The 25,816-nt window shown below is 40.0% G+C and overlaps 1 protein-coding gene across 6 annotated transcripts in view; it reads right to left on the reverse strand.

Moving 5' to 3' along the window:
- mcf2la (mcf.2 cell line derived transforming sequence-like a) overlaps nt 1-22,262 on the reverse strand; it is a 54,278-nt gene extending 32,016 nt beyond the window's left edge. For 3 of the 6 annotated variants that reach the window (XR_014769252.1, XM_084713370.1, XM_084713368.1), the window contains exon 1: nt 15,789-15,921. Coding sequence is in view for 5 of the 6 variants with exons in the window: in XM_084713370.1 (XP_084569496.1) it covers nt 15,789-15,900 (112 nt within the window). In the remaining variant the exon portion in view is untranslated. Of the gene's footprint in view, nt 1-15,788; nt 15,982-17,313; nt 17,408-22,137 lie in introns of those variants that run through there. The other 3 variants (XM_084713373.1, XM_084713372.1, XM_084713369.1) reach the window with 3 other exon arrangements.
- Nucleotides 22,263-25,816: the final 3,554 nt, after the last annotated feature.

Raw genomic sequence — 25,816 nt, forward strand, 5'->3', positions numbered from 1 at the left:
GCAGGTAAACCAAATTTAAAAAGTCAATCTCCACCATCATGTCCAGATTTTAAATTGTATTCCCACTGCTTTGATTTGACGGCGTGCAGGTTGCTAACTCAGGTTTTTGTTTCCCGTGTACAGCAGAAACAAGCAACCAAAAGCAGGTTTATACCCCTACTTATTAAATGAAACCTGCTTGTATGTATGATATTTGTCTAGAAAATGGTATTTTGCCTGCAGACTCCCTCAAACATTAGGGTTAAACTGATGAGTCAGTGTGCTGGAATCATGAGGTCAGTACTGGTCTAACTAAATAACATACAGTAGCAGCCTTTTAACAGCACTGTGGTCTGAAATACCAGAAAAACACAGTGTTGGTTTGAAACATGCAGACTGATCTGTCCCAGCATCTCTAACCCTACACAGAGTACAATGAGACTGTACACAGTCTGCATACAGCGCGTCTGTGTCTGGATTTGATTACCGCTAACACTCTTCACAATATAATCTGCAAAAACTCAATTTGTGAAACAAGACTCAGTTTGGTTAGGTCGGTCCTCGGGGGTGAAAGAGAGGCAACAGCCCAATTAAGTCTCATGAAGCTACAGTCCATCACACACAGTTAAAGCATGCGAGACTGATGGACACGGTGTCCGTCTCCTCCTCCTGCTGCTGCTGCTTTGTCCAGCACTCATGTTCCTGCAGGTTTCACTGCTAAACACATAGTGTTCAGTTCAAAGATGGCTTGTGGACACCAGGGTCAAAGTTCAAAGCCACAGGAAGCTGGAGAGCTGTCTGATGTTCTCTCTCTCTCTCTCACACACACACACACACACACACACACACAGAGGACCCCGGCTGTGGACTACGCAAACAAAAACAAGCATGACATGGCTGGACACGGAGGTGCACCAACACACACAGTGCAGTAGAAAGAAACAGGCGTCTCTCATCATGGTCCACTGATAACAGCATAAATCTCTCAGAGATTTGTTTCTGGGATCAAATAACCTGAAGCTTTCTTTCTTCTTTTAAAATGTAGTCTGGTCCGCCGAGGCTGCAGTGGAAACTCTAAATGTAGTTAGAAAAGAGAGTGAAAGCCTTCAGCTCTCTGCGTCCCAGCATTAGAGCTTAAACCTCGGAGCATAATATGTTCTCTTTCTGCACATTTTAAAGTTCTGCTTATACATACAGCATCATCTGTCTGACCGACAGACTTGAGTGCACTTCTAAATCCATTTGTAAAATATATATCAACTGGTAAACATCTGTCAACAAGTGGATTTCACTGCAAAACAAAATAACTGAAGAATTAAGTAGAATCAACTAATGTCACTAAAATGTGAGTGCCATAGGAATAAATTGTGATCTTGACTAGAGGATGTCCTATAAGCTGCCTGATGATACGGCATCAAAACATTAGACTTAGAGGATCCAGACATCGTCTAGCGCTCAGGCGTCACTGAGACCTTCAGCTCTCCATCTGCTGCTCTGGCATGAAGCAAATGTAGAGGACCGACTTGGAATGTAGACTTGAAGGCACTAGGATGGAGAAACTGAGATTTGTGTGTGTGTGCGTGTGTGTGTCTGTGGTGAGGGTGTGTCCGGGGTTAAAAGTCGGTGCGTTGGTATCAGATGCCAGCAGAGAGACGGTCAGCTGCATTTGCATGTAGGGAAACGAGGATTTGCCAGACGCTCCACAGCTGTGTGTGTGTTTGTGTGCACGTGTGTGTGAGGGAATCCAAGCTCTATTATCTGGCATTATAGTGAGGGTTTACCAAAGTCCCATCTGTCACTGCTGTGGGGTAAATCACACACACACCCACACACACACACAGGAGAGGGACTGGCAGGGACACACACCATGCCAAACAACAACTGGGTCACAGGTCCAACAGTGGCCTGGAATGTCTGCATGTGTGTGTGTGTGTGTGTGTGTGTGTGTGTAGCCATACCCAAACCAAAGCTTGAGTTAGTGTGGATCAGGAAAACCAGCAGGGAGACAAACATTAAAATATTGCAAATGGTCATGTGACTTCAATCCTGATTGTTTGGGTTGTTCAGCTGTCAGTGGATAATCAGAGGTCACTGAGGAGAGACCGCATTAATTTACATTCACCTGTGCCTATAGATTTTGTTTGAGCGTAGCTGCTACCCTACAAGAAGCAATAATGCAATCAAACTAACAAATCAAGGCAGCGGTAGATCAACAACTCCTGTGCTCTGCAGGGTGAAATGACTGATTTTGCCGATGCAGTTTGGTTGGTTTGGAGAGAATGAATATTGTCTTACATACAAGCAGTTTTTAGGTGACAGAAATACATTTTGCTGCTGACCCTCTCCACAGCAGTACATCGCTTAGCTTCCCCAGCTTCTGCATTAGTTTTGGGTCCTGTTATTTTAATGCTTCAAGCTGAAGTTTGATCCTCTATGTGTGTCTTGGTGAGGCCAAGAAGGTGAAAGTGATGGAAACGGTTACAAGACCATAACAATGGCTTGAGGCCTGACGCTGTCACTGGCACTGAGCCCTGCTCCACTGAATAGATGGTGGCATCATCATCTCAGCCAAACAACACACTTACTGTCCCCTCGTCTGCGGTCTGCGCTGCCGTCACAACACACACAGACACGCAACCATGCAGAGGCATTCGGTGGTTGCTGCAACATTTAGTTGAGAATCCATTATGTAGGATGACAAAGAGTTGTGCTTCTTGAGTGAATAAATACACACTGCATTAATTACTGCTCCCCAGCGTCAGATCATGTAAAAATAAAGGATAATGCACTGCAATTTACTCAATTCCTGCTATTCAGCACAAATATCTTTAACGCCAACAGCAACAACAAAAATATATGTATGGTCTCAAAGTAAAGATAAAGAGAAGTTGAAATGCATAAGGCACATAAGATGCACCAGGGCCCACTGTCTCATAATCCATCCATGCGTCCCAGAGCCTACAGCCTGACTGTTTCTTGGTTGTGAGTGGTTATTCCTGGAGTTTTCACTGTTTGCTTTAAAGTTAAGAATACTGTATTATTTTGGCATATAATGGAAAGCAGATGCACAATATAATTGAGGTTGTGATCTAAAAGGGTTCAAAAAAAGCATTTTTCATTTCATTTCATCTTCAGAAATGTGGCCTGCATTGATTTAAATGTCTCGATGCAGAGGCTTTAAATTAGAAATACAACCACGGAGCACTGGAGCTAGTGATCCACGAGGCAGAGAGGGATTACTTTGCTGTGCTGTCGGTATTTGATATCAAAGCAGCAGCCAGATTGGCCTGGTGTGACCTTGCTGTACCAAGAGAGAGTTTTGTGCTCGCCAAAAATCTGTGCCACTGAACCCTCACCTGTTCCAAGTGCACACATCTGACCTGCAGTCTGCATGGAAATTTATGGAAATTTACACTGAGGCATCTGTGGTGCAACGCACTAAACTACACAGCATGTAGTCGCAATCCTGTGGGTTTCAAATCCAGGTCCTCCTCCCAGTCCCTTCCTCTCTCCCTCCACCATTAGAGTAAAAAAAAAAAAAACAGACTGTAAAAGCTCAGCAGCCTTTTTTTAGCCGCCTCTGGCCATAGCTACCAGTCATTACACTCCACAGAACAAAGGAGAACATGAAAACTGAGAAAGACAGAGTGGGGGAGAAAGGGGAAAATGACAGAGAAAAGAATCCAGCAGGACTGTGTTTTTACTTGCCCTAAAAGAAACTTTGAGCTGTAGGAAAAACTTGACACTACTCTTTCACACAATGACATCATGCACTGGAAGCAAGACTTATCTTCTATAATAGACTTAAAGGTCAGAGAGGGGCACTGGGTTCACTGGAGGATGGTTTGGATGGGTAGAAGGTAGAAATGATTCTTTAGTTTTCCATAAATGCAGCATTGCTCTGTACATAGTGATTTGGAGCCACTGACTGCACATTAAATAGATTGAAATCCCATTTAAAATACAAATTTATGGTTGAAACTAGTTGTTTTCCCTCTGCTCTGCAGGCTGCAGGACGCAGAAATCGACAAAAACAAGTCATGTAAAGCTAAGCACGTTATTCTTAAAACAAAAGCCCACTGCTCTAAGAATACTTTGGACTGCCCATCTCACTCCCTGCCAAAGTCCACTAACATTTTTGCTCAATTTAACCGTTATAAACATCTACGCCCGCTACAAGATTATTAATGATTTATCATGACTCATAAATAAAGTCTAATTAACAGGAATTGGGCATCATATCCTGGTCTTTTTATGATTTATTCCAGGAAATATATTACAGATTTCTCCTTTAAGTGGATGTGCTTTTGACAAAACCACCTCAATTGTAATATTCATAGAGAACACTGAAGCACACAAACAGTAACATGATCCTCATCACTTGATGTGCTTTTGTATCTGTGGTAAAGTTGAGTAGGTCACAATCAAAAGGTCAGCGATCCTCCACAGAAAGTGATCTTGTCTTCAAAGCTTAAAAAATGTAGGGCACGATGAAAGGCCCCATCGCCTCAGGGTGACATACAGCTTTCACAAGAGCAATATGAGTTGATTTCAGCAGCGTCATAAGGCGCGTGTGCGTCTTTTTGACCCACAACATACAACTTAATTTCAAATAATCTGAGTAATTCCCTTTAAAGTTACAATAAATCAGACTCACTAATATTGATTTACATTCAGATGAAACAAAGTCAAATATATCATAAAATAGATTTCAGCTCGTATCTGCTGAGTCTCTAGACCGACATGAATCCGTCTGTGTATTAGCATGATTGATGTGGCAGTTCTTCAATCATTACGTTTGATTTGTCGTGTCTTGTTGTTCATCCTTCTGCCCTCGGGGGCATTAAAGATTCATCACATCCACTTAATCTAATTTTCCTCTCTGGTCACCGTGTATTGATCATGTTCTCTTGGTTCTGTATTGATACAGTTTGTAACTGTAGCTGTGAATGACTCTTGGGGACAAAGTAAATTGACTGAAAGGTACATTACAACAACTGCTGCTGCTTCTAAATCCAATGCACACACACACACACACACACACGGATCCACATCCCAGATTGCATTATGGGAGCTTAGCTGAGACTTGTTAACTTCTAATCTGGACTTGGCACAAAACAACGCTGGGAAAGGTTGATACCTTGATACTGAGGACCTCTGTGTGTTTGTGTGAGCAGACTGCACAGGTTCATCAGTCCATCTGTCAGTAAAACAAACACGAACTCTGCACAGCAACACACACACACACACATTTAATGGTCTAATTATGTCCTTTTACATTGTTTTTCTCTTGCATTAACACTAAAGTTTACTCGTACTAAAGTAACCAGCTGTTTTTGAAAATGTAAGGAGTAGAAAGTAGATATCTGTGTGAAAATGTAGGAAGTAAAAGTAAAAAGTTCTTAAAAAAACAAAGAAATACTCAACTAAAATACAGATACCTGAAAAATCTATTTTAGTACAATGATGAAGTATTTGTACTCAGATACTTTCCATCTCTCCCACACTGTGTAAACACACACACACACCTGAAAAAGCCTGCAGAGAGCCAAGAAAAATATCTCGATGGATTATTATCAACACTGTGGTTCACAGGTTTGCTGTTATTGCACATTAGACAAGACAAAGAAACTGAATTAAAGAGATGGAGTTGACTAAACAACACACACACACACACACACACACACACACACACACACACACACACACACACAGAGTGTGGAAATAAGGGGGAGGAGATGTTGACATTCAAACTCTGAAAAGGTTTTTGTCCAGCGTCGCTCCCAACTGACAGGAGGAAACACACTGCGTTAACGGGGACGAACGTGATTAACATGCTGTCAGTGTTCTCTGCAGCCTGCGTTACTGTACCGAGGACGGACGAACAGCACGTTAACACACTTCAACACACACTTAGGGCCCGAGGATAATACACACTTTTGTCTTCAGATTGGGTTACGCAAGAGTCTGATGGATTATAGTGCCTTCAGCAGGAAAAAGCATCTTTGGGCGATGAGACAAAATCAATGTAGAGAACAAAGTCACATCATGTTCATTCATTGAGCTCATTCATACCGTGTTTTACACCCATAACATCCATTTATAAAAATCGAACACATTTGTTACACAGTGGTGATTCAGTCTCTAACACTTGGTCCAACAGCTGGAGGCCAGAGGCTCCTCAGCTCTGGAACAACCTTCCACTGAGCATCAGATCAGCTGACTGTTGATGCTCTGGAACCTTTTTCCCATGTTTTATTATTTACAATTGTCCTTAATCTTACAATTATTTTCTAATAAAACTACTTTTTTCTTTTTTGTAATCACGATTTCAGCTAAAAAGTCAACATTCGGGCTGATTTACACTGTTTTCGTTCCTATTTCAAACTATTCTTAAAGGGATAGTCCACCCAAAGATGAAGGTTCAGTCAATATCCGCTCAACTTTGTGCTGATTGATGGTCAGGTTTCGCTTTTTAGTCCACAAAACAAAATTCAAACGTAAAAAAAAAAAACAACAGAATAAAAACATAAAATCCCTCCATACTGTTCGTCTGGTGTAATCCAAGTCTCCTAAAGCCCAGATATGACAAGCCAACTAAAATAAATGTTATTTACACCTTGTTTTTAGTCTGAATCTTCACTGTAGATCTTTAGCTTGGAGCCACGTTCACATGCACACTGTCTGAACTGTGTGTGTGTGTGTTTTGACGGTGTGCAAACAGCCTGTCAGGACTTTTTTTCCAGTTGTTTATTTACGTTTAAAAACTGGCCACCATTTACTTACATTGTTTGGGAGATGAGGGGCTTGAGGGTGAGAGATAATGACTGAATTTTCATTTTCGGATGAACTATCAACATAAAGAATATTGAATATCCAATAAACAGTTTGGATTGTTCTTTTCATCAAACACTAGCCTGGAAAAACTTCTAAAAGTCTAAATAGACGAAAAAATAAAAAGGCGAGTTCAGTCTGTCCTGCAGCTTCATCCTGCAGAGAACGATGAATGATGCAGCTTTCAGGAAGACTTTGTAGATTATATGTTAACAAACTGGACAAGTATGAAACACAAGGACTGCAGTTTGCTGTTTCACATGATAACAGCTGGACCAGGACAAGAATACACACACACACACACACACACACACACAGAGGGAAGCACCTGCAGAATTCTCACAGTCGGATTTCTTTATATGAAACTTATTCACGCACAAGACACAAAATCACCAAACACACACACACACACAACATTAGCAAATATTAACAACAGTCTTGGTTGTCCTCTCACACTTCCTCAGACACACACACACACACACACACACACACTGTACCTGTCATCATCTTGAGTTGCAGCCACAGTCTGGTGATATCGTGGCACAGTTGAGACACTCGGTTCAGAGCCATTGTGTTGCCGGTACATGTACACCCCCCCCACCCCCTTTGATCCACACACACTCACACTGCTAACACACATTCACACACATATTCCACATATTCTGTCAGAGGACATCGCGGGGGAAGTTCAGGCGGTCCATTCCGCCACAGCCGAGGAGCCGCTTCAGCCGCTTACTGAACTGAGCTGTCACTGCACAGCGCAGCCCACACACACACACACACACACACACACACACTCACACACACCTCCCCCCTCCTCATTTGTGCCAGCCAGCAGGCGGAGTTTCACATGATCCGCCCCCCCAGCTTCACATTTCACTGTTTTCACTGATAGAGACGACACACTGAAGTGACAGACTGTGGGAAGTGTCTAAAAACAAAAATATACAACCACAGCGACTTTACATGACATAATGACATAATACATAATACATGATGATGATTATTGGTCATTATCATCATTCCAAGTCTGTCTGCAGGGTGGTTTGATTACATTTAGTTGATATATTAGATTACTGCATGAATACATGTCTTTGTTTTGTGCATCAGGCAGAAAGAAATATGGATTAAATCAGCTGAGATGAAAAGGATCTCTCAGCCAATACTAATCCATTTTAAAAGTCTGTTTGCTGGATGTCTCGCTCTGATTCAGTCTTTTCAACACAATGAAAAATATAAATGCACAAGTGAGACTAAACAGGCGAATAAGTGACCCTGTTTTCCCATGTTTTTGTGTATAAGTGGCGACAATTTTATTAAATTGCTCCACTATTTTCTGTATCTGTTCAAGGATATTATAGAGTACTGTGTAGACTTTTTATTACATTGTTAGAGTCACATTTGTGTTGAAGTTCATCTTTGCTTTTCTTAAGTATCAATTATCCCAAATCTTATTAAACATTTGAACACACCACACTGGCAAAATTGTGAAATAAATCTTAGGCTAATGTAAAGTAACACAAATAGGAGTATGCACATACATCCAGACCAAAAAAAAAATCATGCAAATCATGAAATAAACAAATAAGCAGCTTGCACACTGCAGGGCTCAAATGTCCACTTGTCTCCATGTAGACACTGGAGCCCTGTTAATGCAAAGTAAACCTGATTTATGTGTGTACTGCGCACAATTCAAATACAAGACTCATGTTTATGCCAGAGGGATCAGAGGCCTCTTTCTTGCTGTTTTCCTCTGCTTTTCTCACACTCGCAAAACACACACACACACACACACTAACACACTCACAAAGGCAGTGAGGACAGCAGGGGGACCCAGTGTGCCACACACAGACAGTGAGAAGTTGGACTGGTGAAAATGTGAACAGACCCTCAGGAGCTCGATTCATAAAATGCAGCCCTGCTGAGGAGCACACACACATTTAAACTGTCATTCTGCTGCTTCACAAGAACAAGGAAGACAGTCACTCCTCACATCTAAAACTCAACACTCCCAGCCTGTAAAACAAGCAGTAAAAACGTTCCTAATTCTGCGTCTTTAGCCTGAACAAATCGAGGCATTTAAGTGACTCATGAACTCATTTTTGGAGCTTGACTCATAGGTATATAAGTTAACACATCTCAGCTTCTGCTGCTTCAACCTTTGTCTTTGTTTTGTCCCTAACAAGTACACTTTCTGGCGGGAAACTGCCCACATGTCAGCCAAATATCATTCTCTCCAACCCCACCAAAATCCATTGACAAAATCGGTCGTTTTACTCTGCAGAGCAGAGGAGTTGCCGGTTTATCGCTGCCTCGATCTGTTAGTTTGTTCGTGTTACTGTGTGCCTTAAGTGAATCCAAACTATGCTTTTAAAACACCAAAGTCACACAATAACACAAACACACTAACCAATCAAGGCAGAAGTAGACGAGCAACACTGGCGTTCTGTGAGATAAAATTACTGATTTTTCTTATGGAGTTTGGTTGGTTTGGAAAGTGCAATATTTGACTTATTTTCTCAAGAGAAAAGGCTGTCTCACAGAAAAGAAAAGGTGTGAAAACATTCTAATTCTAGCATACACTTGTTTAACTTCCGACACCAGTACTGCTTGTTCTCCAAACTGGGAGCCTGCTGATCACCATCTATGTAGGTAAAACACTGACTATGGATTAAGTACTTTATATAACCCCGCTTCAAATAATCCGAACTATCCCTTTAAGTCATGTTAGAACTGGTTATTTAAAACAGTCTAACATATAGTTGCTTATAACATATCTGCCTCACTTTTGTTAGAGTTACACCTCAGAGAGGGGCTGATTTAAGATCAAGGAGAATCAGACTCATGTTCAGACACTGCTGACCAGCAGAAAGGGGATAATCCATGCTCACATGCACAGACACACACACACTAAGGAAAGCCCCTCACTCAATCTGTCTGTGTGGAGTTATGTAGAGTTATTTTATTAACTTGCACAGTGGTTTAACTTGCAAAGATGATTATCTGACCTCCCGCATAAAAAGTGCACATCAACAACTACCTACATTAAGTCAGATCTGTCCATCCATCCAATCACAGCTGGGATTTTAAGATAGAGTCAAAATAGGACACATGATTAATCCTGGCTGGAATAATTTTATCATCAGGGGTTGACATCCCCTGTGTTACTAAAACATAGTAATATCACAGAGTCTCTGTAGTAGAACTCATAGAAGAGATTATGCACACAGCGATGTGTGAGATTAAGAATTAGATTAAGGCTAAATTAAAGATGAATTTCTCAGTCTAGCCTGAGATTATCAATACATGAAGGGATCTGAGGACAGGTCAGGATTTAAGAAGATCTGAATGGAAGAATGCAGGTCCATTATGGCGTGCATGTGGATGTACGTGTGTTTAATGCCAGATGTAGATGATAGAGCACGTTGGCTGTGAGACAGGAAACGGCAGAGAGTTTATAATGGATCATTTCCTGTCCCTGCTCATTTATCCTCCAACAGTTTCACCCACTGCTGGATGATTTACAGCTCCACCCTCAACACTCACAGTACAACTGAATTACTCTGGAATATTAATAATTACACTTTATTACAGCAGCTGCACTTTTAAGGCGTTAACTCGTATGTATGATGTGTGTTATGCATCTTTTTTGTTGTATCTCAGCAATATTTTTTCACAGAGCATCATGCAGATTGTTCTTATTTTCTTTTTTTTTTATAAGCATCATTTTAAGTGTATTTTACCATTTGGGGTCTGCACCAAACAAACATGTTTTCTCTTCTTAAGATTTTCAGGCCTGCGGCGCTACATCACTTCATATCAATAATGCTGTTTTGTCGCACATTTTTCCTTTATCAAACAATTGCAGGGTTCTGTGGTTTGGATATTGCAGGTCGAGTCATTGCTCAAGTTAAGCAAGTCACAGGTTAAGTCATACGAATTCTGATGATGACCTCGGTTTCCATATTTTCATCAGTTAGTTCAGTTTCATTTTCAACATTAACCAAAATTGTCGCAACCTGCTTACACCTTATAAATATCACTGTAACTGACATTTTGTGGCAATGACAAGCTTCCAAATGAACAGCAATGAAGAGTGGCCTCTGCTGGTCTGTTGCAAGATTTTCCACACATTGCACTAGATATCAACAATTCAGGTTAACTCAAATTGTATTTATGCAGCCCAATATATAGCCCAAGATCACATCTTTTCTTTTCTAATAAAAAATCAAACAATTTCTGTGACACTCACTCTCTCTGATACGTGCAAATACACAGAAGCTGCAAAGAGGTTAATTTATTATAGGCCTCAAACATAACGTACCAGTGCCACCAGCATGCCTGGCCATTAATACCGCTACTAATACCAACTGCCAGTTAGAGAGAAGCATAAGAATGCAGTGTGTGTGTGTGTGTGTGTGTGTTCTGCACATATGGACACAAAGAAAGGAGAGAAACAAGCCCGAGTCCAAATCCAGTGTAACATGACACAGTGCAAAGCTGCTAAAGTCTTCAAAGTCTAAACTTTGACTTAAAAATACTCGCCGACGTGTGAACGAGCATCTGTGGGATGCAGAGCAGACTGCAAGTGTGTGTGTCTCCGGGATGTAAAGGAGACCTGTGTGTGTGTGTGAGGGATGTGGCGCAGACTCCAGCTAGAATAACTCCCGGCTTGAATTATTTATTTGAGACTTTCCCCCCGCGCGTCTGTGTCGGCAAACACTATTGATTCCTTCCGCTGCAGGATCAAACACGATTGGCTGTCCGGAGCGTAAACAGGAAGACACCAATTGAGAAATGAGTCACAGGCTGAAACAAGCAGAAAAGGAAACGTAGGACGACAAAACCAGGTGTGAACAAGTGGACAGTTTGAATCATGGACGTAACAGCAGTTCTTTTGACAAAAATGTCCACCAGGGTTCTGTCTTTGTTTCTCTCTAAATGACAGTTTCCAGTTTAAAGGGACAGTTCACCCTTAAGTCAAACACATAATCCTGTAGTCCTGTAAGGGAACTTCCAGGACACCCGATGCTTAGGCTTAACATCTAGTGGATTTCCTTTCAATCTTCAATTATTTCTTTTATAAATATTCCCTAGTTTTGTTGTGTATGTTTATTCTTATGTGAAGCACCTGACTCTCATCCGCTCCTTCCACACTTTCTTCTGAGCAGTGACACAGTTGGCGGACGGTAGAGAAATTGATCAAAATGATCCAAGAGATTTCAGGAGTTTTTGAAGGGTTTTTCCATTGTTGTCAGGGGAGAAGTGATTCCTGTTTACTTGTGCAAGTTTCATGTAATAACTATCACCTCTAGCTGACTGATTTTAAAATAGGGAACTCAAACATCCATAAAAAATTATAGCCAATCACAACGGCTACATTTAAACTCATGCTTTACACATGTAACAGAGCTGTCACAAGGTTTAGTTATTGTTTTACAACATGCAAACCTCAACCAGCTGATAATGACGATGACTGAGCACCTTGTTGATGGTCGACGCCCACTTGTTCTGATAAAACCCAATAAAACAAATGCAGCAGAGCTGCGATGCTGTGATGACATCAGCTGATTAATGAGTGCGTAAGGCCCGTGTGGCACAGACTGCAACAAAGGCTCACATCCGGCACAACCCTTTCATAAAGTTGGCTGGAAAGACATTGTGTTTGATTGAGGATTACTGCACCATGACATGATCAACTTATTATTGCATAACTGTGCTGCCAATAACAGGAGGAGACAGAACAAATAATTCTCTCCTCATTTCGTTGCAACTCCTGATAAATCATCAAATGCTCATTATAACATGTTGTTTAAAGCGGTGCTGAAGGACACATTACAGTTATTTTCGATTGCTAATATGCATTCAAAGTCACACAGTCAGCAAAACATAAGTCTCTGTGGACCGAACTGTGGATCAGGTTTCATTCCTTTTGCACGAAATGCATTCAATAACAAGATTTTCCTCTTTTCTCATTCATATTCCACTTCTTGCAGAACACCATATGTCTGCTGCACATTTTTAAATGCAACATTTCTAATAAAATTAGTGTCAGGGAGAGGAAGACTGCATGGAGGACAAATGAGAGGAAGAAGAATTATTGCAATAATTGTAATTACTTTAGAATCCCTGAAATTTCTGGATTTTTTTTGTTGTTTCAACTTAAATTTTTCACAAGAAAAATTTATGGAAAAAATATAACAAAATATATACTTAAGTACTGACGTGCCTGTCTTTTAGGTCAGTGTGTTATGAGTGATAACGTGTGCTTTCTGAATGAGAATCGCTGCCAGTGTCGTGGTCCTTATGGAGCTTATTTTGAGACGTGTGTGAGGTGTTTTGGTGGTTTAAGTGAGTTTTGGAGGTGAGATTAACTGTTTGACCAAGATGTACGTTGGTAATCCAGACTGTCACACTGCCCAAGGTCACGTTGCTACTCGTTTGAACTAATTTACCCTCCTGAAACTGCAATAGTTAGGAAAATCTTGAGCCTAAATGCATCATGACAGTTTTAAAATATTAGATATTAAGTCTGATGCTTTGATTACTGTAACTCGCAGCACTCTGGCAACACCAGAAAAACAGATAAAACACTGCAACCTCCTGCTGTATGAGCACTGAGGGAAAAACACTAGTTAAAAATGATTGAGAGGACTGTATGTTTCTGATAAAAGGAGACAGTTTGAGGTTGTTTTCTCTGGTCAGGATGAGGACAATGAACTTGAAGGAGAGGAGTGTTTGTGTGTGGAAGACTCGGGGGTCACTCACATCAACAACTCAGCTGACAGCCGGCAGGGACTTTCAGTCAGCAGTGTCACACTGAGAGCGGTATGATGGGAAAGACAGTTAAAATGATGGGAAACAGGTCGCAACATCATGTGAAAACTCATGAAAGAGGAAGTTTTGACACATAAGGGGGAGACCATCATCTGTCACGATGGATCACCACAGGAAGGAACAAAGAAGACAACAGCTGACCATCAAAAAAACCACAGCGCTTTGGTCGTACGCCAAATCTATTCAGCTTATTCACAGTGGCTGGAATTCTGCAGGTCAACCTGTTAAAATCCACCAGCTTCCATTGTGGTTGTTTTAGGGACACCAGTGATTTCACAAACTAAAAGCTCACCAGCTCCCACAAAATTTAATCCCACAGTGAGTTCATTTTCACAAACTATAGCATGTATAACAAGTCGCCTTTAAAATGAGTCCTCGTATATGTATTTTGTCCTGCTATAAGGACCAATAACATTTTTTTTATTTTTTAAAAAAGTGATTTTGAGGGGGTTTACAGCATAAATCTTTGATTTGATTTAACTTAAAAGTTGATTGAACTCAGGACACAAAAGACATTAATGCAGCTCATCATTTAAAAATGTCTTTAAAAAAACATTAAAACTCTTTATATCTTTATCTCTATCTAAACTATCAAGATATGGGGAATATATGGCAGCAGTAAGGTGGAAAATAAGATCAAGAGCAGAAATGCAGCACCTGTCTGTGTGACACCGCCTTTCTAGAATAGATCTGACTAAAAATACACCAATCATGTCTAAAAACAGACCAAAGCCCACAGGAAACAGACCAGAATAGACCTGACAGCCACCAAAAATCTGAAAATCTTCAAGCGCACGCTGCTCAGTCCTCACGTGCACACAGACGTCTGTGTGATCAGTGTGTACAAATACTCAGCAGTCTTTTGTTAATGCAGAAACACACACACACACCTCTCCTCCTTTCTCTGTCTCTCTCCCTCTCTCTCAAACACACACACACACACACACACACACACACACACACACACACACACACACAGGCTGTCAGATAATTATGGCACCTTATTATTGCACCACCTTGAGTAAATAAGGATGTAGTAGTATTCTACTCTTTTTTTCCCACATGTACTTCACTGTCCTCCTGTATGATGGGACACATGAGACTTTTATCACAGGCTCAGTGTTTGCTTTTGCAGCTTTATATCCTATCTAAAGAGCTTCCTGACAGCCAAGGATACATTATCCACATGACCAGCAAAGCCCAGAGGTTACCTCAGTTTATGGTTTGTTCTGAATAGTTAGTTGGCATCATTCATTCTGTTTAAATCTGGTGTTTTTGCACAGTCACAGACGAAGGTTAGGCTACTTTATGATAAAGTTAGTGGTGGATGATATGGTTTATAAATAATATCTCAGTATTTTTAGGTTATTCCCCCCTATATGATACATCTCGTCATTGCCATGCTTCTTTTCCATATAGACAAACATAATACAAAAACACAGGAGAAACCTGTTCTGTGACCCATAATTTTAACATCTTTCTTTTTGTCATAAAATATGACAACAGACACTGAAAGCTTCATTTGAAAACCTCAACAGAGGCTCTGAATGTTAAATAATGACATTTGACACAGCCCTAGTTCCAACAGCTGGGATACTGACAGCTGTGCACGACTGATGGTGCGTGATTCTGTCAAGCACAAAGCTCGACTCAAACTCCAGGACAACTTGGCATTTTTGGATGTGATCATCACCTCTTCTAACAAAAAAAAACAATGGGGGCTATGAAGGATTTGATGGAAGGATTGAAGAGGCAGAAGAAAAACACATCTCATGACCAAGGGATCAAATATTTAAATAAAACTGAATTGAATCAGTCAGTAACTTATACAGAAATTCTCTGATATCCTGACTCTGCTTCAGAAAGACCACAAATAGTTCAAAGAACAGAGGCTGGTCCAATGGAAAATCACATGTGATCATCATGAGGCAAACAACCACAACTAAGAGAAGCAGCAGCATTTGCAGATTATTGATATTACAATGATGTACTAAACTAATGCATCTAAATTCTGCACATACGAGCACAGAATATACAGTATTTCATAGTCAAAGAAACAGTCATGACTTCCCTCCCAACTCTGATTCAACATGAGATTTTAATCGCGCAAAACTCGCACACGTCCTTGCAAAACTCACTGTGCAGCCGTCGGCAGCACTGGCTGTATCTGTAGTAGCTCTCCATCTCCTCCAGTGAGATGCACACAAACGGATTCCCTCCATATTCCCGTTTTCCCGTGCATTCCTTCATCCCGTCCCCCTGTCCGCTCTCCTCTTCCTCCCTGACTGTCCTCATCTCGACAGGTAGAGAGAAGAGTCTCGCCCGCCTCATCCTGATCTCGTCATTTGTGTTTCCAAACCCTCCCAGTCTGACTGTGTCTCTTACACACACACACATACATACACACACACACCTGTCAAAGTTTCTGGAGTGATTACACCACTCCTCTTTCCTCTGCTCCTCCCTCCTGCTGAGGAAATCTGCATACCTATAAATGACTGAGCGAGAGACGGAGAATATATGACAGTCTGTTCTGACCTTGTCTCAAAAATAGTCCACATTCAGGATTTAAATAATCACTTGCAGTCTTGCAGTTTTGCCACAGACGCTGTCACCTAAAGAGTCTTCAGAGTAACTTTTCTTAATAGGCTAAAGCAGGTGTCTACGTGGATGCGAACACGTCATAAAATCTGCAGACTTTCAAAATAAAACTTACAGTTACATAAATTAATGTGTCCTGTGCCTCACTGACAGACCGCCTACTCAACTGACGTCCTCTGCACAAGCCGAAGTACGTGCTCATTTGCATCGACTCTGTGATTTATGGAGTTTCTCGATGGACAGAAAGCTTAACCTGTTTCTAAAATAACCACTAAATACAGCTACCATTAGCTAGTCAGCTCAGTTAGCCATGCAGCTAGCAGTCCGATGAGCTTTAAAGCTTAAATAAAACTTTCCTGGCTTTGTTAAACGTCCTCTTTCTGGTGCAGATTATACAGAGGGAAGTGCGATATGATCACAACTGGTCATTTGAGACACATGTGGAAAAGCACATCTTGTGATTAGACCACCCAGGACACACAGGTTAATACCAGGTGTGAACAGGCCCTCTGACTCCTGCAGCACAGACTGAGGAAAGACTTTTATCTACGGCTTTAATAACACAACCACACAAACACTCACGGCTGCTTGTATTCTGATGATAACATTGATATCGGCAGTATTGTGCAGTAACAGTTATCCAGACCATTTTATCAGATGGTTTGTTCACAGCGATTGTGTTGCTTTAGTTTTAAAATGTTAGTTCTCAGCTTTAACTCTGGCGTCAACGCACACATGAATCAGCAACATGTTGCCGTTGCATCAGATGTCTTTATAACTCTTAATGAGCCTGAAGGGATTGCACTGTTTGGATAGAAAAGCTCAAACAGAAAATCAACCTCCCATCTAATGTCCACAAAGATTAATCCTTGGACCTGTCCGGTTCCCGTCCCTGCGAGAGACACGTTCATGTGGACAAATATTGATCAGGCTGTGACGAGCCGCGTGACTAACGTGAGTTTCTGACAATCAAATGCAGCTTCTTCAACAGTTGAAACCTAAAATGACCCCTTTATTTGTCTCGACTACTCAAGACGTTAGAAGTAGAGGAACAGAACTCACCTTGTGTGAAAGTCTGCGTGCATTTATGATTCGGTTTCCTCTTTGCTGGCTGACGGCCACAGCAAAGACTGGCTAACATGATAAATGCAAACACCTCTCCACGGGTCTGCTTCTCCTTCTAATCAGTTTCTTTGACTTTCTGTTTGACCGTCTGTCTTATCTGTGTCCTCAACAAGTGAACAGACATTTCTGCTGTTGGTGTGTTGACACATGAGGCAAGTTATCGATTATTCACTCACAAGGGCCATTATCAGGTAATCAGTTACTAACGCAGCAAAGAGAGCTGCGTTCAAGGAATTACACCAGAAAAGTGACAGCTACAGCAGTGCCTCCGCTGGCCTGAAGAAAAACTTATTTTTTTACCGTCTCAATGGATATTAGATGACAATTTCTAACTGGTCAAATACATGTTAAACCTAGCTTAACACAAAGGCTGTCAGTAAAGAGAATCCATTAGAATAACAGGAACTGTCCAGTTAATGATTATATATAGGTATTTTCACTCATACATACAGGCAATTAATGTTACATTATCAGTTAAAGTGCAAACTCAGGGGTGGCCTTCATGTAACATGGGAAATTTGAGTTTTTGTACCTTATATGATGCAGAAAATCCCTTAAAAAAAGCTGGTGATGGTTTTTACTATCAGTGTCATTGAGCAAAAGTTCCATAATAACTTCGGGCCATAATGTAAATCAAGCAGTCTAAGAGAAAACTAGATTTCTGCACCCACGACGAGAAACTCTGGACAATCACAGGTCGGTGCAGTACAAGCCACAGACCCAAAGCACTGGTATTTGACAAGATGGAAATGAGGCACAACAATCAACTTCCTTTCTCCAGAATCACTTAATGCACCTTTAATTTTCCTGACATTTAAAAAGCCATTAAGCGGTGCATTCACTTACCCTAGAATGTAGATTGTTTTGAGGATGTATCCCTAAATTGGATCTGAAAATATTCAAGACATTTAAACCTACAATGTTTAAACTATACAGTTATATAGTTATATAGTCAACACTGGGATTTCTATTTAAATAATTGTATTCTTGATGTTATATTTTGTGCTTGTAACAGAGGAAACACTAACACTTTTGTCTGCAAGAGCCTCCAAAATCAACACAATGTGAAAGTTCCTTGTCGTAGCTTTACAAAATACCTCAAATATCATGCATCAATATTATCTGGAGAGAAGTGAAACAGCAGACATACTGTAGCATCAGCAAGAAACTGAATAGTGATGTTCTTCTATTATGTCTAAATAATGAGGGGGAAACACCGCGGGGGGAATGTCCCTGCAGTCATAGGAAATCCTGTCCTGTCATCCTGTCAGATTGATTTAAATAACAGACCGGGACGCTCTTTGAACATGGATGTCCAGTTTCCGTGGAAGATTTAACACAAAATGTACACCTGAAGCTTTACAGCGAGCGCACGCACAGAAAACTAACACCGACCTGTCCTCCAGGATGGTCCAACACAGCTCCTGCTGTGTGCGTGTCGGGTCAACAGACTGATAGACATGGACAAGTTGTGAAGCAGTCGACTCAACACCTCCTGGCCCTCTTGAATTAACTCCAAAAGAGACATCGTCATATCAGAGCGGCCTTCATACTGAGAGCTTGTTCATACAGCCTGCCTCTCCTCCTCCTCTTCTTCCTCCTCGATGAAGCTGCTGTGTTTGTTCTTGTGAATGTGTGATTGTTTATCTCACACCATGTCTGCTCTGTGTTTATCGCAGGAAGAGAGGGGTGGAGGGTGGGCTGTGACATACACTCCCCTAAAGCTAATTATACGAACTTGGCGAATACGTGCACGCGCCTGTGTGTGTGTGTGTGCTGCCTTATGTCACAACTGACCCTTCCTAAGTCCCACCTCTTTTGGAACCTCAGTCAACTTTCTTGTTTCCTGGGTAACACTTTATATCAAGGTGTTTTTAATAAGCATTTGTTAATAGCCCTTCTAAAATGCTTATTGACATTAATATATTAATAAAACTAGATGATGTGTTAATAATAGCATAATAAATATGTTTATTGTGAGATTAAAAGACATTTATAAGCACTTACCCCTTTAACAGTAGGCATATTGTAATTGAGTTTGCTCTGCAGGATATATCTGAAAATAGTTACAATATTTTTATTTCAGTGATTACAACCGGCAGTTTTGTGTTGTCAAACTTCCCCCAAGCACATACAACACTGCATGCAAAATAATCTTTTTTATAAAATTAAAAAAATTAAATACAAGTTGTGCAAACTAATTATGTTATGCAGCATGCTACCTTGATTTCTGATGACATGTTATGGTTATTCTCTAACTTATTACAGTGAATTTATGACATATATCTCCTTTAAATCACAAATAACTCCAGGAACGACTGCTATTATCCCAACCTCATGATCAGACTGATGTGCCTTTTTGTTTCACTTCTACAGAAAGTGAATCACCGACAAATAAAAATGTGGCAGCAATTTAGAGATATGAAACCAGGCTATAACAGCAGAAACCAATGAACTGTTAATTCTGGAGAAATAAAACAAACACTGCTTATTTCCTCCCTGATGACCTCACTGAATTCTCATGAATGATCATCCTGTTCTTGCCAGGATGATATGATAAAAGCTTTCAAAAGTCCCTGAATAAGACCAAGAGCATTTCTTAGTTTTCACTTACATATCGATTTTACTCAGAAACGTGTGTGACATGAAGCTACACTGTCTCTGTGGCCTCAGCAACGTCAACCAAATACTGACGGGAACTCAGCAGTCCTGTTTTTAATTTTGACTTTTCTACATACCAGGAGCGTATGATTTCTGAGAAGGATGCAGCGGCTCAGACAAAAGGTGATTCTGACTGCGGTTTAGACTTTTCTGTAAGAGGGAGAAGGTCTTCGTCAAGGTCTCCACCTCCTTTAGACACATCACATTATCTTTATTTCATCTAATTCATCATGACACAAACTTTCCCAAGTTAAACTTCAAAGGCAGCGAGCAAAGATAGTCATGCACTTTTCATTACGAGGCATTCTGCACTATTAGATTTATTACCCAATCAAGAAGAGGAGACAAAGTCCAAAAGATCAAAACCAACCTCCTCCCACTCTGAGATGGCTTCAAAACTAATCACACTGACAACAAAGGGAATAATTCTGTGTTATTCTTGGTAAAGCACATTCAAAAACTACATTCTTGGAATGATTTATAGTAGTTACTGTTGATTAAATACTATCACAACCTGTTTACACTGGTATCTTGGACTCTGGGAAATACTGATCAACATTTTTCACCATCTTCTTTTTGTGGTCATTTTTTTAGCGCCTTACCCAAAACCTGGAGACACAGAGAACTATTATATTAAGGATTTGATTATTGTGATAGTTGGATGGTTTCTAGTGTGATATATTTTATGTTTTTGCATGTTGGCAGGCCAGAGTTCCATGATATTTTATGGACAAAACGACTAATACAACAAACAACAATAACTGTTATTTGCAGCCCTCTCAGAACTTTAAAAAAGTCAATTTTCTGTCACATCACATGTGCAGATTTTATCCTCCCATCTTCTAATTTTGCAGCACATCTACAGATGTCCTGCCAAGCTGGCTCACTGGATTAAATTACTCTTCGCCTTGATCAAAACCCATTTTCAAAACCGGAGGTCATTTCTCACCATATTTGCAACAAGCAAGCAGTGTCTCGCAACAAGAAAATCATTTCCTCTTTCATTCATTTTGACAAATTTAACTAATCAAATGAAAACACCACACTTCCGACTCATGCATGAACATGTGAGAGCCCTCATGGGACAAATTCATCTGTGTTTCTCGAGCGGTTATTTATGGAACGGGACGCACGCATGATTGGCAACCAAGCGGCGACTTCCACGGTTAAAAATGACGCCAAGGCAGAAGTGCCAAAAACTGCAGTTCCCACATAATGACCACTTGAGGCCGACTCCAAAAGCAAAGACTCGCAAATTAAAATGCCCAAATTTACAGCAGAGATAATGATCATGTTCACAGGCTGGTACAAAAAAACATTTTGGTCTCTGTGGCTAGTTTTTCTCATTCATGACAACTGTACAGGGGCTGAATTTTTACATAACCCACCTGTTTAACTTAAATATAAATATATAAAAAGTATATAAATTAAATATTAAGGCTTCAAGTTTTGTATAATTAAGGGCTCACTTTGAGTGACAGGTATTAGTAGACAATATCTCATTAAACTGTCAAAACTGCATTTTTTCTCAAAGTGAGAACTAGAAATGCATTCAAACAAGCCACAGAATGGACAATAACACTCACACTAATTTCTATATCAAGAATCCAGGATGTAAGACTAGAAAAACCTGAGTGATCACAGAGCAAATATTTACGTTACGCCTCCAAGAGAAAGAATGACAATGAATGAACCAATTGCAACGACTTTTGGAACTGTCTCATTGCCTCGCACAGATACATTAATCCAAAAAAAGTAACAGTTAAACAACAAAAACGCAAAAAGTAAATATAAACAGCTGATCGCTGGACAAATGGCTGTCTGTCAACCAAAGTTAAGCCTAATCCATTCATTCAACTTTTGAGTCACCTTGCAAACAAACAGAAAACTGCACACACAGTTCTGGATTTGATGCAAAGGGCAAAGTAGTAGCATAATGTGTGAACAAGGGGTCATTTGTCAGGTGTAAATGCTGCTAAATATATAGAGAATAGAGGATGGATGTAAAAGAGAAGGAGGTGGAAAGAAGGCCAAGATATGAGAACAGAATCACAATAGAAAGACAACTTTCTGGTCAGGTGCTACTGCAGGGATCCCTACCACTGATCAACGACAGCACCTCCGGCGATTGATCCAGGTCTTCCTCTGGTCCTGACTGCCGTGCTCCCATCCTTGCCCTTGGACACCAAAATGTGGACTTTGCAGCTCCTACAAGAGCACAGATGCCAACTATTACTAAAACACAAACTGTAAGAGTAAATCTGAAAGAAAAAAAGTTGAAAAATTACTCAAGTGTGTGTGTACTTGAGCAGTACACTCAGGTGGAAGCGCACAGCGGGAATAATGAGAAGCGAAAGAGAGTGATGTCCATTTAATTTGGTCAGCAGTGTCCAGAGAGAAAGGGGAGGAAGGAAGACACACAGACACACACACACACACACACACACACACACACACACAGAGGACAGCACTAAAGGCACTTCTGCAATTGCGTAACTCGCATAACAACATCCATGCCTCTGTGTACCAAACACACTTCTGTCCTCAGTGGTGTTAACAACATTACCGACGCTAATTTTATCTCTTCATTAAACGGAGCTGTGCAGCAGTTTGTCTTAGCATTCAGACGCGTGTGGTGAGTTGAGGTCAGCCTGTTCATTTATGACAAGTGATGACAAAACATTTAAGCATTCAATATATAAAATATGTGAGTAATACACAAACAGAATCATTCAAGCCTCCGGTGACCTGCTGAATCAGGCCCAATCAGCAGATTTTCAGGGTTGCACCAACAAGGATTCATTTCTAAACTTATTTAAATTATGGCCGCCCGAAATAACCACGTTCTTTGACAGACTTAACCCAAATAAGTTTTATGATGCGTTGCTCTTTCACTCTGTCTGTCTGTTAAAAGTTACATTAATTATCTGTATAGTCTATTTTTTTTTTAATTTTCTATTATTTGGCCATATTGCTCCATTAATGCAGCAAACACGCTTTTTTCAATCAAGAAATCAGAGCTTTCAGCTAGCTAACTTCAATGCTAGCTAGCAAACTGTATTGTTTTGTTAATTTTTTTACTTTGCTATTCAACAATGTGATGTTTTCTGACCTTTTTGGCTAGCTAGCAGCCAATGTAGTGTTTTATTAACATTTTTCTTAGCTTTCAAACAATATAACATTTTGTTAACTTCATAGCTAATTGGCAAACTGTATTGTTTTGTTTATTTTTTTCTTAGCTATTAAACAATGAAATGTTTTGTTAACTTTTTAGCTAGCTAGCAAGAACTGTTTTTGCTCTTATTTTATACTTACTAGGTCCCAACAGCTGATTAAACTCAATTTAATGAAGGTTTACATCTTGGTTTTACTAAATGCAGATTAGTTTTTAATTGTGCAACGGGATTCACTCATTTTAGACCTAGTTTTGTTAAACTTCGATTAGTGCTTATCTTGGATTAAATGAATATTTCCTGGTTTCCTGTGTACTGTTCAGCTGATCATAGCTCTGGTGTTGGTGGCAGGTCTCAGTCAGTCCATACAGCCATGGTACCAAGTCAAACTCTGATCAACATTGTTCAAAGTTCAGTATTTTAAGCTGTTTTCTGGCTTTCTGAGGACTATGTCCACCAACACCCGAGATGGTCTTCAGAAACTCTCTCATAGAGTACACACACACACACACACACACACACACACACGCCTAATGACGTCTGGTAGAACAATCAAAGTCAAATTGATCTAATTCCCATCCAATTACCAGTCCCCTGACAGTAGCTTCTTTCAGTTCTTTTTACAATAGAGCAGCATGCCCTTAGTCATATGAACAGAGATCTTGTGATGTGGAGATATGCCAGGCTAAATAAAGAAGACCAAGACTCCCTCCACATGCGATTCAATGTGACACCTCTAAAAGCCAAGTGTACAGACGTGCCCTTCGGGATGTCTACAGCACATGACAATAAAATAAAAAGTCAACAGAATTCAAGTGTTTATGTCGTTTCCAATGAAAGCTAATAATCTCACTTTCAGTTTCAACTTAAAGTTATTACCTTTACTTAAAATATTCGCTTCCATGTGAACCTGTTCACACTGCAGGGGACGGCAGAACGGCTTGCTGCCCACTGTACACTGTAAAAAATAATAACATGGAGATAATTTAGTTTTCTTCTTTGAATAAAATCCACCCAAAAATAGTATTGCAAAAAATAATCACAGTTATAGTGTATTTAAGAATGGATACCACTTAGAATAGAGGCTTCTAAGGGTAAAGAAGGGGATTTGTTATCATGGTTAATGCTAATAAATAACATTTTCAATTAATCTATGTGGACAGCAACTAACGGTTACAAGTTAATACTATATTACAAATTACATGTGACCAAAAAAATATTTAATATTTAAATGAATAAAAAGTTATCAACCAAACATTTACTTTTAGCCACTACATTTCTGCATATATGACGTCAACACACAACAAACTGGCAACTCATATTAACAAAAATTTCTCCAAATTTCCGGGTTGTTGAGGGGGGCGTTCACGTGAATTTTCCCAGTCCGGAAAAATCATTTTTCTCCATTATTCCGACACAACATGAATAAACTATTAGCTGTGAACATTATGAGCATTATTTGGACTCTTGAAAATTAAATCTCTGAACTGTAAAATTTTTAAACGTTATTAACTTCAGTGCATTTATTCAGCATTTTTAAATATACATTTTGGGGGGTTCTAAAACTCAACTTCAAATGCAGAAAAAACAAACAAAACATTATTAGTTGATAAAAAAAATAAATAAATTTAAAAGAGCTTAACTTGGTCTCAAAAATCTCTGAATTGGCTTGAAATTTTCAACTTTTTTTTCGTTTTTACAGTGTATAAAAACCTGAATGATCTGGCTTTCATCTTATAAAAACTCTCGACTTTTCCCCCCATAATGCAACTCTCTAGTCAATATTTCTTAATAATTCGTAAGCCGAATTTTCAACCTGACTGTATTCATTAACATACCTGATGTAGAGTGAACAGCTTTCCTTTGTCGATGAGCAAACCTTTAATTTGTCCGATTAACAATGGAGTTTGGTGTGCTAGCTAACGTTGTCATAGAGAACCTTCAGTAGTGACTTCATTAGCATGTTTAGCGGCAGAGCTGCGCTGCCGCCATGCGTCCTGTTAGGATATTACATACATTTATTTGACTTTTACTCAACCATATGTCGTTGCTGTGCATAATTATGTGAATATGTTATCGTGAATATTGTGTAACGAATTATTAGCTAATAAAAACCGTGTCTGTCCTTCCTTACCTGTCCGTTATCCTGAAGCCGAACGGCCACGCCCTAACCAATTAGTTTGAAGCAGTTCAGTCTCCTCCTCCTCCTCCTCCTCCTCCTCCTCGTCCCTTCTCTATTCTTCCATATCCCATGCAAAAAATATTTTAGTCAATTTGTCCAAGACTTCTTACAGAATACTTTTTTCTAAGATATCTGAATAACCTCCAAGAGTTTGAGAAGTGTAGACATACAGCGGCACACAGTAGTGATTAAAACTAGCTACACCTGTGTAATAAGAACACAGTCCAAATATGGAAACCCATTTCTGCCAGTAAGATTTGAATGTATTGAAGGATAGCCTCTTGAGACGTAGCATCTCATTTTCGAGGGGGTCCAATAAGATTTTAAATTCTGTTAGTCATTATAAAAAATTAATAAAGCACTGTCTTTCTTATCTCAGAATAATAACTTAGTATCTCAAAATTAATTGCTCCTGTGGGTTTTT

Source organism: Lutjanus erythropterus, chromosome 24, assembly GCF_056507025.1.
Source record: "Lutjanus erythropterus isolate fLutEry1 chromosome 24, fLutEry1.hap2, whole genome shotgun sequence".
In the NCBI taxonomy this organism is placed as follows: Eukaryota; Metazoa; Chordata; class Actinopteri; order Lutjaniformes; family Lutjanidae; genus Lutjanus; species Lutjanus erythropterus.